Source organism: Mustela nigripes, chromosome 12 (genome assembly GCF_022355385.1).
Source record: "Mustela nigripes isolate SB6536 chromosome 12, MUSNIG.SB6536, whole genome shotgun sequence".
NCBI classification, from domain to species: Eukaryota; Metazoa; Chordata; class Mammalia; order Carnivora; family Mustelidae; genus Mustela; species Mustela nigripes.
This window is the reverse complement of record NC_081568.1, coordinates 33518201-33533681: the sequence shown is the minus strand read 5'-3', so window position 1 is coordinate 33533681 and position 15481 is coordinate 33518201. Positions and strand designations below refer to the sequence as shown.

Genomic DNA, 15481 nt, shown 5'->3' with positions numbered 1-15481 from the left:
ATGCCAATACCATATTGATTTCATTACAGCAGTTTCAGAGCATGTCGCTACCTGGTAACAAAACTCCCCCTCTTCCACATTCTTCTTACTTTTCAGTTTTCTTATTTGTTTCTTCTGTCAAATGAGCTTGAAAATTTTATATAATCTCCCCCATCGCCAGTTTAGAATTTTAATTAAAATGGAATTAAATGTATATATTAACTTGAGGAAAACTGACATTTTAACAAGAAATCTTCCCTCTGCCAGCAAAACTGATTAACCCATCTAAATGTTAAACTATTGCATATTATCTGACTTAGGCACATTTATAATTATGCTAAATAGAACCAAAGAACTTATCTGTGAACTAAATCCATCTACTGAAGAAATAGCTAACTTCCTTAATATTATATTACACTTCAGTTGGCTCTATGTAGCCTTTCATTTGTAGTACAAACAACATAGATTATTGTTGGCACTCTTGTGTTTTCATCACCCTACCAGAGTCTAGGTTAGATTTTCAAATACGGATTCCCACTCTGGCTACCTCCTTGAGGTGTAAGGCTCTTGCTGCTCTGGCTGGAGTATCTGTAAATTCAAATAGCATTTTGAATCATTGTAGAGTCCGCCTGGTCCTGATATTCTCTGGCCTAGGCAAAATTCATTTTATTCTCTTGGACTCTAAATCTTGTGATACATCTTTCTAAAATTAGTTATTCTCCCTTGGTATTGAACTGGGAGGTCCATAAGTGTACATTGTCTTTGTATTCATTATATGATTACAGTGAGTTGGCTTTTTTAAATGTCATTGATGATTGAATTGCTTAGCTTTGTAATAATTTCATTCCATAATGAGCTAGATAGTTGTACATTAAAGTTCCTTACATGGTTGCCTGAATTAAGGCTGTGTTGATTTAAACTGGAACTCTCCTCCAGCAGCATTAACTCATTTCCTGGAAAAGTTTTTGTCTTTTAATTAACTGAGTGTTTTTATTTTATCATTTTTTAAATAGGAAATTAATAGTTATATAACTGCCCAAGTTGCTCTTTGTCTTACTTTGTTTCGCCTTGGTTTCTAGATTTAGTATTAACTTTTGTGCTATACTGAAGCAACTACCCTTTCAGTTAGGCTACTGATCAAAGTATTTACCTAACTCTCTTCTTATTCATCATCAGCAGGGCTTGCATTATCCGTGTACAATCTGTGCAGCTGCATGGGACCCTGCCCTCAGAAGGGGGCTATCCTTGCTTTAACATCCTGCCTTCAATGTCTAGACTTTCTTAACAATTGGGTCTTTGAACTTAATAATCTGGTCTCTGAACTTACATTTTTAAGTAAGTTCTAGTGGGACAATGGAGCATGTGTGCAAGCAGAGAAGGTAAGGGCATTGTCCACAGCCACTGCTCCTTGCCACTACATTCATACGCTGTATTTGCAATGCCCCAGGAGCACAGAATTCTGGTGGACTTAGGATGCCTGGGAGCTCAGCAAAACTCAAAGGTAAAGTACAAGGTAAACATGTTCCATCTACAACTAAGTGAGCAAGGGCCCTCATTTTCTTTTGACCTAGAACTTGCTTCAAATGCAGAAAGAAAGCAATAGCATTCTAAGAAACATGAATGACCAAGCAGCTCTATCATATCCTTGGTTAATTCTGTTATTTCCCTCTATTATACTTAAAAGGATGACATGAAAGGAAAGAGAAAGATAGGAAAATTCATAGTTCCTTTTCCTTTTAGTTCTTTGTTCATTGGGAAGTGAAGGAGGGCAGTATTGGTACAATGTGCAGGGACCAAGAAGTACAATGAATAATAAATGATTTAGGTAGTTTTGTGCAGCATTTTCACTATTGTGGTAAGAATGAAACAGATGTGCATGTGCATATACAAGCTATGAAGTATTAGTTGTGTGCTTTTGTGAATTAATTACGTATCTTTGAATTTAAAACTGGCATGTACAATATAAAGATGAATGGTAATATTAATGCTCCTAGTTAAACATTTTTATTTATTTATTTTTTGCCTAGAGCAACATTAACAGAAAGTACAAAACCCTGGCAAGTTGAGAGAGACCACAGAAGAAAAAAAGCTCTATATTTTAGAACCTTATTTATTTATTTTTGAAGATTTTATTTATTTGACAGACAGCGATCACAAGTAGGCAGAGAGGCAGGCAGAGAGAGAGAGAAGGAAGCAGGTTCACTGCCAAGCAGAGAGCTTATATTTTAGAACCTGTAATGTTACTTTTCCCCTAACTTTTGCACATTGGGCTTCACATTTTCACTTTTGCGTGGGGCCCTGCAAATTATGTAATTGGTCTTGTTTATGGGTTTTGTGCTTAGGTTTCTTTTAATGTGCCTTTAGCAAATCTCTTTTGGAAGGATGCAATTTTTAAATAATGAAGGTTCTGAAGTATATACTCACAGTAGATCATTTCCCCACATAGAATGTACTTATATAAATGTAGCATTTTTCCAAGGATATAATAGAAACTAATATGTTAAATTGTGTTGAAAGAAGTATTTCTGTATTTTTCAAACTACTTTTAATTCGAGCAATACTTTTTCCTTTAGGAGAAAACTAATCTTTGATTAGCTTACTTTCTCAGATTTTTCTTTCATAGAATAGCACTCAATCATGTGCTATTATCCTTTTAAAACATTCTGATCAGTGATCAATTTTGATTAATCATTTTGCTTACTATGATTGATTGTTATGTATAGTACAGCTTTACTGTACAAAATCAATGTCTTTCTGAAAACCTACATTGATAGAGTATGGGCCTAAATACATTCAAGTTATTCAGGTTTAGTTCAGACAAGGAAAAAAAAAGGCAATATTAAATTGCAAGAAATTATCTAGAGATAATTGGCAAAAGTAAGCTTGAATTCCACTGATTTTAGCGAAGCTCTAGATTTGCAGCTGATTTCTTGTGTTTCTTTTCTCTACAACACCCTGCCCATGTGTTTGAAGTGTTTTTTGTTTTAAGAATTTTATTTATTTATTTGACAGAGAAAGACACAGCGAGAGAAGGAACACAAGCAGGGCGAGTGGGAGAGGGAGAAATAGGCTTCCTGCTGAGCAGGGAGCCTGATGCCAGGCTCCATTCCAGGACCCTGGTATCATGACCTAAGCCAAAGGCAGACACTTAAACAACTGAGCCACCCAGGTACCCCCATGTGTTTGAATTCTTAAATTTCTGAATTCTCTTCTAATGAACAAAAATCTCTGAATCTTGTTTTCTTTGCCCTGGTAGCAACTAACCATAAGCTAGATGGCAGAATGACACTATCTTTCATACAATGAATTACTGAGGTTCTCCTAAACTAGCATATAATATAATATACAGTAATATAATATAGGAAAAATCCCTATCATTTGATATATTGTGATGAATCATACTCTAAGGACGCATGTCCATGCTTTAAACTCTAAACACACATTACTTCTAAGAGAGGGTATTATACCTGTGAAAAGATTGTATCCTTGACCATTGATCAATATTTGATATCTTTTTTACAAAAATAATTGTAATTCAGTAATGAATATATTAAACATTAACTTTCTGGGGCTTCAAAGTAACTTTACTTTCTGGTAGATGTTTTATTTGAACAAAATCCTGGAAAAAGTTAAATACCATTTGAATCTGGGACGCCTGGTGGCTCAGTTGGTTAAGCAGCTGCCTTCAACTCCGGTCATGGTCCCAGCGTCCTGGGATCGAGTCCCACATCTGGCTCCTTGCTCAGCAGGGAGCCTGCTTCTCCCTCTGCCTCTGCCTGCCATTCTGTCTGCCTGTGCTCGCTCTCTCTCCCTCTCTCTTTCTCTGACAAATAAATAAAATCTTTAAAAAAAAAATACCATTTGAATCCTAGAATAAGAGGACTGTAAGCATTATGAACATTCACAACTTCTAAAATGCAGTGAGGTGTATTTATTTAGTCACAGAGAAGGGAAAAGTTGTTTTGAATCTCAGCATTGAGATGGGAAAATTAAAGCCCAAACTAGGTGTGGGGTGGGATTCAAATGCTGAAAAAAGTGAGCAGATTGCTAGAGCCAAAAAGTGAAAATCTGTGGGACCTCAGGGGATCAGAAGTCTGAGGGACTCAGCCAAAAGAACAGGCACTGGAGATGGTGTTGTTCCCTATCTGTTACCTTCCCTGATCTCCACAACAGCTTTTAGTGGTGTATCGATAGGAAAATGAATCCTTTCTGTACTGCAGATGCTGCTTTGACAGTGTAAATGTGAAGTCTTTTAGTACAATTTTTATATTTGTTCCATCAACCCTTGAGGAAATATTTTAAGGTAAAACAATGGTGGGGGGAGTAAGAACTAAGAGTAATTCTTAAGGATAAGTCTCAATTAGAACATTCAAAAAACAATAAGGAATAACATGCCAAAGCAAATAAATGATGTGTAAGATTATTATGTTTCACCTCCATATGTAAAGTACTTTATGATAAAAAAGATGACTAAAATGAAAAATTCTTGTTTGAAGTGAATTTTATATTGGGAGGGACTCTGAAGGTAGTTTCATCTAATCACCAATATAGTAGAAGAAAATCCCATAAACACTGCACTGTAGTTAAATCAGAACAGGACAAAACACTTGTTTGCTTTGCGCATTTCGTCAATGAACAAGCACATTGGGTTAGCAGGACTAGCAAAAATAAGGTAAGTGGAGATGTTGGCTTCATTTACACAAACATAGCCTCATTTATGATGAAAATTAAGTAGGAAACTATCATGCAGTTTGAGTAGTATATTCATCATGTAACTACTAGTAAGAAAATACCCTTCAAAACTGAACACAAGGTCTTTAAAGACCAAGAGTACCAAGAATAAATATATTCCTAAACTTTTGAAAATAATAGAATTATTATGACCAATTATAAAACATCCCCCTTGATGTCCCTGTCAGAATCAGACTGAATTGTCCTGCTCCTAGTATTTATTTCCTAATAATTTAGGAAAGTATGATTTGCTGGTGAGAAGTCTTGTCATTAGCTGATGAATTTAACAAGACCAGATTAGAAGAAACTTATGGTCAGTGATGTAAAAACTCTATTTTTAAAGCTACTCAAATATAACGTATTTTTAGAGATTTTTTTCTAACTTACCTCTCAAATCATGTTGAGATTTAATGGTCTGTTGTAGCCCTTTTATCATATTATGAAGAGTAGCACATTCTAAAATATGAAAGACATATTTGAAAATTGTTTTTATTTTAAAACTACTGTCACAAAGTTGAAAGGCTTAAAATACTTAATTGACAATTATGAGATCTTAAGGCAACTAGCAATCTCAAAGTAGATAATTTAAAGATAATTTAATAAGTACTTTTTAATCACCCTTTAAGTCAAGTACATCCTGGGATTTGGTTATGAGTTTTCTACCTACAATAAATTCAGCATAGGAGGGATCCCCCACTCCATATGCTTTAAAAATATTTGCCCTAGAAGGAAGGTACACTTGGATATGTCTGGGGCCTTCACTGAAAGCTTTTACACCCTGTCATGTGAACATAAGTTTTCAATATACTCTTGGTTATAACTAGCAATAGATAAGCCTTTAGTGGGTAGCAAAAGAGCTGGAAACTTGTCTAAGTCAAGCAGTCCACTTGGCTGTAAGCCCCAGGATATCAGGGACTATTTTCCGTTCTGTTCACATTTCTTCCTAGTATTCAGAGTAGCTGTGGTCCATAGCAGACACTCCATAAATATTTGCTGAGTGATTGATAGACAGGCAATACTCTAGTAAACTGAAGCAAGAAAAGGTTGGTAAAGCTCTGGTCTGAAAATAACATATTATATTGCTATTTTAAGTGCTTTGCAAATATTGAATAAGTTAGCCCTCCTAACCCTGAGGGGTAGGTCCTAATATTTATTTCATTTTACTTCTGAGGAAACGGACATGCAGAAGTTTAGTAAATTGCCCAAGGTCACACTTATAACTAGTTAATTAGTAGAGCTACAACTTGAACCCCAGCAGTCAGGCAGTAAAGACTCGAACTTAACTACCAAAGAAGACCAGCCTAGGAGCACTCTAGAAGAGTGCTGAAAATATGAATTGGTTAGAGGCCCTGGAAAGAGGGCAGAAACAGAATCAGAGAAAGATTCTTTCTGACAGTGATTCCTACTGAATTTTTACTGAAGCTTCGGGAGCACAGGTTGCACTAGTTTAAGTTTACAATTATACTAGCTAAATACATAGTGATGAAAAGTTCACAAGAGTAAATTAATATCTTTAAAATCTTAAAACTTGTAAAGCTGAAGGACAATTTTCCTTTTTTTTTTTTCCTTTTAAAGTAGGACAATTTCAACCAAATGTGCTTGGCTTAACAGCTAATAAATATTGAGTTTTATTCTCTTTCCCTCAGTTTTAGAGGCCAAAGATGGACATTCAGCCAGTATGCACTCATATGACATTCTTCTGACTGACATTCTAGTTTTGTCTGTTTTGATAGTTAAAACAGACAATAAGCATCTGTTTTGATAGTTAAATATTAAATAATGTATTTGTATCTAATAATAAAAAGTTATCTAGTATAAAAATACCAATTATTGAATGTTTACTCTGCCAGGCATTACACTAAGTACATTACAAACATTATCCCAATTAGTTTTCAAAATGCTTCTGAGAGGTTGGTATTATTAGCCTGATTTTATAAAGATGGGGGCAGTCACCCATAGAAGTTCGGTCACTTGCCCGGGATTCCAGAGTAATTGGAAAGGATGGACTTGAACATAGGTTTTCCCCATCTCAAATCCTGCTGTTAATCTGCTTTTCACTACTTCCTTAGGAATTATAGGATATGCTGATGAAACCATGAAACTTGGGAGTCTGAGGGACAAGAATAGAGTTTCCTCTTTTTCACTCTCTAGCTATGACACCCTGGACAATCTACTTAACCTATTTGATCTTTACGTTCTCTATCTGTAAAATAAAACTATGGATAATTCCCTTCCTCCCTCACATATAAGACTAGTCTTATATGTATGATGGTTCTGACAACAAAATGAGAAAACGATACTTTCTGAATTTATTCACAAACATTCAACACTGTTATTGTTTTTATTGGTCTCCTCTGTCTCTCAGGAATTTGTATACACCTCCTTTCCTTTGCTCATTTCATTTTAGTTGATTGTGGCTTCTCTCACTAGACAATGAACTCTTTCAGGTAAAGATCATTTCTAATTAATTTTGATATTTCTGTCATCTAACATGGTGACTATTTCATAGGTGTTCAATAGTATTTTTATTTATTGACTGAAGGAAAGAACCACTACCGTGAGGGGAGAATGAAAAACTTCGCCTTTCATTGAGAGGTCTGCACCGAGTCTCTATGTACTTTTTTCAACTAATGAAAGTGTTTTGTAGAGTTAAAACCTTTATGTAGATAAAAGGTTCTACTACTGTGGTTTTTCACTCCTCCATGCATCCCCTCTACCATCCCTACCACCTACTCAAAGTTCCCACCATTCCCCCCCACTTTCCACCCCCTCATTGGTATTCCCTAGTAACAGAATGATGGTTAATTCACATTTGACATAGCCTACTTCATATGTTGCTATGTTAGCTGCGACGATTAGAAAATTAAGGGGGTGCCTGGCTGGCTCAGGCAGTGAAGCATGTGACTCTTGGTCTCAGGGTTCTAAGTTGTGAGCCCCACCGTGAATGTAGTGATTACTTAGTATCTTAAAAAAAAATTAAGGAGGCATAGATTCTGCCATCATTTCTCTTTTTGCCTTCTAGAGGAAGTAATCCAGCAATTCATGAATTCCGGTGGCTGAAGCTATCTCAGTACAGTAGACCCTTTAGTATCATGGGGCTTAGAGCAGCTGACTCTTGTGCAGTTGAAAATCTGAGTGCAACTTTTGACTCTTCAAAAACTTAACTACTGGGGCACCTGGCTGTCTCAGTTTTTAGAGCATGTGACTCTTGATCTCAGGGTTGTGAGTTCAAGCCCCACTTTGGATGTAGAGTTTACTTAAAAAAAAAAAAAGTTTGGGGCACCTGGGTGGCTCAGTCAGTTGGGCATATATGCCTTCAGCTCAGGTAATGATCCCACGGTCCTAGGACCCGAGTCCCCCACTGGGCTTCTCGCTCTGCCTCTCTTTCTCTGTCTCTCGTGAATAAATACATAAAATCTTAAAAAAAAATAAAGTTTGGAATCTTTACTAATGGCCAACTGTTGAATAAATCCTTACTGATAACACAAAATATGTGTTAATAGATTTTATGCTATGTATTATAGCCTATATTCTTACAATAAAGTAAGCTAGGGAAAAGAAAATTATCAGAAAAATCACAAGGAAAATACCTTTACAGTATTGCACCGTACTTATGAAAAAGCATGTGCTTATAAGTAGATTCATGTAGTTCAAACCTGTGTTTTTCAAAGGCCAACAATAATCAGCAAATTGGAAACAGAACCCTGGAACTGAAACTCTAGATTTTTTTAAATGTGTATTTTCAAAATATGAACACAAGGTGGCTCTCTTGACACTTTTTCCCCCAAAGGAAATTGGTTCAATAAAAACTGTTTATAAGGTAGAATACCATTCGTTATTTTATTTTAATTTTTAAAAAATATTTTATTTATTTATTTTACAGACAGGGATCACAAGTAGGCAGAGAGGCAGGCAGAGAGAAAGGGGGAAGCAGGCTCCCTGCTAAGCAGAGAGCCGGATGCGGGGCTCATCCCAGGACCCCAGGACCATGACCTGAGCTGAAGACAGAGACTTTAACCCACTGAGCCACCCAGGCGCCCCACCATTCATTATTTTAGAATAATGGCTTTTAACTAACATTTAACAAACATTTTTAACAAATTTTTTTTTTGCAAATATTTACCCACATCATTTCTGTTGGATTTTATAATGAATACTGTCCTATTCTTAAAAATTAGCATTCAGGGGCGCCTGGTGGCTCAGTGGGTTAGGCCTCTGCTTTCGGCTCGGGTCGTGATCTCAGGATCCTGGGATCAAGCCCCGAATGGGGCTCTCTGCTCAGCGGGCAGCCTGCTTCCTCTCTTTCTCTCTCTGCCTGCCTCTCTGCCTACTTGTGATCTCTCTCTGTCAAATAAATAAATAAAATCTTTTTTAAAAATTAGCATTCAGAATATTAAGCTAGTTCTTAATTATACTATTGTATAATTTAGTAAACACATGTTTATTTTGAGCTCAAATTTAGGCTTTGCCATTAACTAGCAATTTGAACATTACCTATTTCACAAAGCACTTGGAAATGTTGAATACAATTATGTATGAAAAGGTTTTTTTGGCACTTGGCTCTCAATACTAATTATCATCTTGAACTGGCGGAAATTCTTTATCTGGTATCAAATGCAGAAAATACAATATGATGGTCTCATTCTTTATTGTTGAAATCTAATCATATATGTAGTTTTTTCTCTCTAAGTGAACTAGTACACACTTGGCTCTGTAAGCTGTTATTCCCACTATTTCTTTTACTTCTGTGTATTATCCAGTGTAAAGGCCATCAGATTGAGAATAAGTAGAACTGGATTTTTAAAAGGTATTTAATTATTTTTTTCAAATAATAAATACACATGAAACACAGTAATATAGTGAAAAATGATTCTCTCTCCAATCTCTGGCCCCAGGCTAATCAGCCTCCCTTCCCCCAAAGCAAGCACTGTTACCAGGGTGCTGCTGCTTACCTTTCTAGAGATACACAGTTGTGTAAGGCAGAGGATGTTTTGTGTGTACAAAGATATTTTCATAAAAATGATAGCATGCTGTGGTGAACATTGTTATTTTCATTTACTGTATCTTGGAGATTATTCTATATCATATGGAGCTACTTTATTCTTATCAGCTGCTTAGTATTTCAAATAAATGTGCCATAATTTATTTAATCAGAAGACTGTCACATTTGGAGAGGCCTTCTCTGCTCTAAAAAACAAATACAAAAGCCCCACAAAAACCCATATTCTCTTCTATTTTTTTTTTCCCTGTGGTTTCATTTTTTCCCCCCACTTTTTTTTAGTATGGTTTTCTACTAAATATATATCCTGAAAAATCAGGAAGGTATTATAGAGAATTGCCAAATATCCTATGCCCAGTTTCTCCTATAAACATCTGACAGTAGTAAGGTATGTTTTTTAATAATTAATGAACCAATGTTGATATACTAAGTAAAATATATGTTTTATTCAGGCTTTCTTAGTTTTTACCTTAGTTCTTTTTCTATTCTGGAATCCCATTCATGGTACCACAGGACATAAATTCATCATGTCTGTTTGGGTCCTCTTGGGTGTGATAGTTTCTTAGAGTTTTCTTGTTTTTGGTAACCTTTGCAGTTTTGAACTGTGCAACCAGATTAAATTGAGGGAATTCAGACACTCTTGACTTCTCCAGATGCCCTGAACTGGTTGCACAGGGAAGCCAAGCACTACCAGGCCTTAGGGCTGCCGGTGCAGCTAAAACTCGTTTATCTGTGTGTAGTCCCAGACCACTGTGCCTCAAAGCAAGGTGACATTCTCAAAGAGCAGCACCTTGTCCTGCAGAGAACCCAGGCTCTCAGGCTCCTGGCAGGCCAGGAGGTGGGCAAAGAAGGAGACAGACCAAGAGCAGGGCCACGGCAGGGAAGGTAGCTGGCTGGAAGCTTAGAGGTACACGTGGCCTGGCTGTCCCAGAAGTAAAGGGAGAGCTTTGGACTAGAACAGCTCATTTTGGGCCCTAAAATTTTTGACCCATCTGAAGTTTCTTTTGGTGTAATTGTGAGGCAGGAATTCAACTGTTATTTTTATCCTTGGTTTTGAGCCTTGGATTTGCCATTTCTTAGTTTTGTGGCCTGAGATAGATTGACCTCTTTCATTCAGTGTTTCTCCATTACTGAGGTGGCTGGGGTAGTACCAATCCTATCCATCAGGGCTACAGTAAGGATAAAATGAAATGATAGCCCAGAAAGCTCTATGTGAATTTAAAATATTTTACAAATATATGGTACAATATTAATCACTGTTTTCCAAAAAATACTCTCATTAGAATTAGCCTTTCTTTAGGCAGCAAAGAACTAACCTTCTTTAATTGAGACCTCCTTTGTTTGCATTACTTTTAACAAATAGTTAGCTTTTTCCAACTGTATATCCAGTATATTATTCTTTCCACTGGTTTCTATCATTTTCTGTAGAAGAAATAACATATTATTACCAGAGCAATGCTGCTATTTTATTTTTATTTATTTATTTTTTTACCTAATGACATGAAGACTAATGAAAATACAAACCATTTAATACCTAAAAGTCTAATAATTAAGTCTGGCATATATTTTATGCAAGTCAACTTCCTAATTTATTTTTAATTTTAAAAGTAACATGGGAAAAAATTAAAACAGACTAACAGTTATAAAGAGTTATGAAAATCAGTAGGACTTAACTTGAATCCCCTTATTTCCAATTATTTAATCCACAGTCCTCTGGTCAACAATTCCTTACATATATTTCCAAAATACTTTATGACTACAACTCTAGGAAAGGATCATATTATACTCTATTCTGCACCTGGGTGTTCCACTTCGAACAGTTATCTTGAAGATGATGTCATATAAGCACATAAAGGTCTACTTCATTCTTTTTAAGAGCTTCATTGAGTTTTGTTTATGAGTATACTGTAATTTGTTTATAGTAGCAAAAAAAAAAGTGGAAACAACACAATGAATAAACATCTTTTTGGTATCTTTATGCATCATGTAATAGCTGCCATATACCCTTGGAACAGCTTCAAAAATCATCAATTCATTTTATCTATATCTCTACCCACTTTCCTATTCTCTCTGCTTCTCAGTTTATCTCAAAGCAACTCCCTGACATTAAGTTATTTCACCCATAAATCTCATCATCTACATGTATCTCTAAGAGATAAAATTCTTAATACAATCACAATACCACTCACATGAAATCGATATTTTTTATTTAAAATATTTAAGGATAGGATAGATATTTCTGAATAATCTCTAAAAACTTTGCATCAATTCCTTTGCCACCAACAATGCCTCTTATTTCTTTCTCTATTCTCTCTTATTTTGGAAAGAATCACTTGGTTAAGAAAATTCAAGTTTAGCATTTTAAAAAAGTTCCTAATGTTACCTCAAAATAACCATCATCATGATTATATATTTTATTATGGTCATACAACACTGTGCAGAGGAATAGAAGGAACAGAGAAGAATGATAAGAGAAAATAGAGGTAGATATTATTCCTCTTCCCACCTTTGCTTCACAAACTCACTCCTCAAATCTTTCACTTATCTACCTACATCTTTTTTTTTTTTTTTTTTTAAAGATTTCATTTATTTATTTGACAGATCAGACAGAGTAGGCAGAGAGGCAAGTAGAGAGAGAGAGGAGGAAGCAGACTCCCTGATGAGCTGGGAGCCCCATGCGGGCTCCAACCCAGGACCCTGAGATCATGACCTGAGCCAAAGGCAGAGGCCCAACCCACTGAGTCCCCAGGCATCCCTCAGATGGATCCATTTTTAGGCAAAAGAGAAGGCAAAAGGACCAGATAGGACAAAGTTAAAAAAAAAAAAAAAAAAAAAGAATGAGTTAGTCATAATGGCAATACATTGAGAATTGAGTCTATTTCAATTCTTACTAAAACATTTCTGGGTTTATGGACATTTTGGACATTTAAGTATATATTTCCCCTTTAACTGTAGCCAAAGAATATCAACTACTTCCTTGTCCCAGGAACATTTTGATGTATTAGTATAAATGATTCAAAATCAAATATATTTTAAATATGGATTTTAAAAATGAGAAAGAAGGGACTTAGCAGAATATATTTCCACTATCTTTTTTGGTACATTTTTCTTTTTTCCCCAACTCCTTCCACTGGCAAAATCTGTTTCACTTTTTCCTTTTACACTACAACTGTTTTATATCTTTACATACCTTTTCTATCTGTGAGAAGTCATCTATAAGTTTGTCAAGATTCACACTGCTAATCTTTTTCACACATTCTTCGCTGCTTTCACTCATGTCTAAACTAGTGAAGAGTAAATAAGATGAAAAATAAATGAAATAAACAAAAGCTAAAGCATTATAATAATGGTAATAACTCAAATACTGTATTTCACCCATGAAGTTTCTGTATTTCACCCATGGAACACCTACTTGAGCTCCACTGCACTCAGAAATTTTTTCTTATACTCATTATTAATAACAGTCAAATGCATTTAGTCTTCCCCATTCCTCTCCACTTGACTTTCCCAGTCAAGTTTTCTCTAAGTAAATCTAAAACTAGTGCAATGTTATGTGTATATGTAGAAGTTATTTGTTCCTATTACACAAAAAACTATGCCTCTGTTCAACTCATCTGGCCATCAGTATGACAGGACTTAAAATCTGATGTATTATTAAATCTGATGTGCGACTTTTAAATATAGGTATTCTTATTTTAAGACATTTAAAATATTTAACTATCATGCCACAAATATTTTTCGCTGTATTTCCTGGTAATACCAAATTATGTATGCTCCTGTCCCCGAAATTCCTCTGGGTAGAACCAAACTGTTTAAGTGAAGAATGAGTTTTAATTCTATGGAACCAATCATAAGAAATTCGACAGAATTCCAGAGGTAAACTTATCCAGTCAGGATGAAGAAACGGAATTTTGCAAAACTGCCAACATTTACATGGGGGGGTGTCTAGAAGAATTAGGATTAATACAGTCTAAAAGTATGGGACACTGGTCTTTAGGCTTTTCACAAGCAAACTGGAAGGAGAAATTACAAATTTGAAATGCAGTCGTTATAGACGGAGGAAAGAACATGTGCCAGTGCTTGGTGTGTGAAAGTGGCAGCGGCAGCTAGTCCAAAGTAAAAGTTAAGTAAATTCCTAAAGTAATTCCTTACAGTAATTTTAGGGGCCATATTCTTCTTTAAAATGAGGTCCCTCAAAACAGGTGTTGCTCTAAAATTTGTTACATCGCAAAGAAATCCCATTTCCTTTCTCTTTTTGATATTATATGTCATTAACAACTATTAGTGGTTTTTAAGTGAGAGAATTTTAGCTATATATTTTCAGTTTATTGAATTATTATCCTTCATCACATTTTCAAGTAAAACTACAAAATCCCTTCGGAAGCTACAACGTGGTCTTTAAAGCAGAGGAATAATTGTAATAGCATCCCATAATAAATCCAGCAAAAGTCTTTTTGGGGTAAAATTTAAAAATCACTATTTGATAAACTGTTATTCTTTAACCGAACTACAGGATAATTTGAAGTAATTAACGCAAAATTTTCCCTCCGAACTTTTTTTTTTTTCTTTTTGGTTCCTAACACTGTAAATAAAAAAGGTTTTTACTTCGGTTCTGTCTCAGATCCCAGCTCTTGAATTAAACTCATTTTAGTTTCAGCTTGATCATCTCCCAACTCCTCCGCTCGGATGAGACTCTTGGGAGTGTTTTTCTTTGTAAAACCATCGCCCATATTCATGCTTTTCCTCGTGGGGGTTTGTCACACGGGCTGAAAAGCCACAGGGTGCCTTTCGGGTGCATGTCAAGGGGTCTTCAGAGCCTCCCTCCCTCCCGCCCCCTCCAATTTCCTCGATCTCTCTCTGCAGTGGATGCGGCCTTCTTGCCCCTGAAACGAGGGGACAAGCTGGTGATCCCGGGCCTGTCTCTTTGGTGAGAAGCAGAGACTGACTTGGGAGCTCCGCGGCCCGGCGTCGAACATCCCCTCCGGTGGGGGACAGCCCCACTTTCTGCCCCGCCCTCCACCCCACCCCCCTGCCGACTAGCGTGGGGCCTCCCGGTCCCCCTTCCCCCACGGGGCTCTGAGGGGCCTGTGCTCCGCCCCGAGGACGGGCTCCGAACCTCCTCTTCTCCCCGCCCCGCTGCCCTCCAGGAATTCGTTCAGTCGCAGCCCCGGGGCGCCGCTCCCTCCACCCGCGTCCCGGCGGCCAGAGGAGCCCAGCTCGACTGCGGGCTGTGCACCTCCGGGCCGCGGGGAGTCGCTGGGTCAAAGCGCTGCCAGGGGCTGGGAGACTGTGAGGGGCTGAAGAAAAGAACTTCCAAGGGCAACGTGGGAATTTCGAACCCACCGACAAAAAGCCTGGAGCGTCCTGGCGTCGGCTCACAGGTCCCCCCGGCTTCCCACGCCGGCTCCGCCTCCTCCTCCTCCTCCTCCGCGTGCAGGTCCGCCCCCCACGGCGGTCCCCTCCCCGGAAGTCCGTTCCCGCAGCAACGGGCCCGCCCTCCTCCTGCCCCCACCTGCGCCTCCACCTGCGTTCCACCTCCTCCCCTCCCTTACCTCCTTGGCCCTGGTCGCCCTCAAGCATCTGGCGCGTGCCGCTAAGATGTTTCCTCTAGTTTCTAGGACAGGACTCGACACCCAGTGGCTGCCAGATCCATAATTATTTCGCCATCAAAGAATAAATCACATTGGCTCTAAGTTGATCAGTGAGTCAGCGCTGTTGAATCAATAAATAATAAACGATATTTATTCGAGAAAACTTACGAAATAGGCTTAT

General features: G+C 37.3%; 1 protein-coding gene across 2 annotated transcripts in view; it reads right to left on the bottom strand.

Annotated features, from left to right (window-relative positions):
- Positions 1 to 15145, bottom strand: part of CCDC152 (coiled-coil domain containing 152) — a 31368-nt gene extending 16223 nt beyond the window's left edge. Inside the window, exons 1-4 of one of the 2 annotated variants that reach the window (XM_059417070.1) lie at positions 15053 to 15145; positions 12900 to 12993; positions 11026 to 11131; positions 5098 to 5166 (exon numbers count right to left, since the gene is read on the bottom strand). In XM_059417070.1, coding sequence (XP_059273053.1) covers positions 5098 to 5166; positions 11026 to 11131; positions 12900 to 12986 — 262 coding nt within the window. In that variant the 5' untranslated portion in view covers positions 12987 to 12993; positions 15053 to 15145. The remainder of the gene's footprint in view (positions 1 to 5097; positions 5167 to 11025; positions 11132 to 12899; positions 12994 to 15052) is intronic. The other variant, XM_059417071.1, reaches the window with a different exon arrangement.
- Between the last annotated feature and the right edge of the window lie 336 nt (positions 15146 to 15481).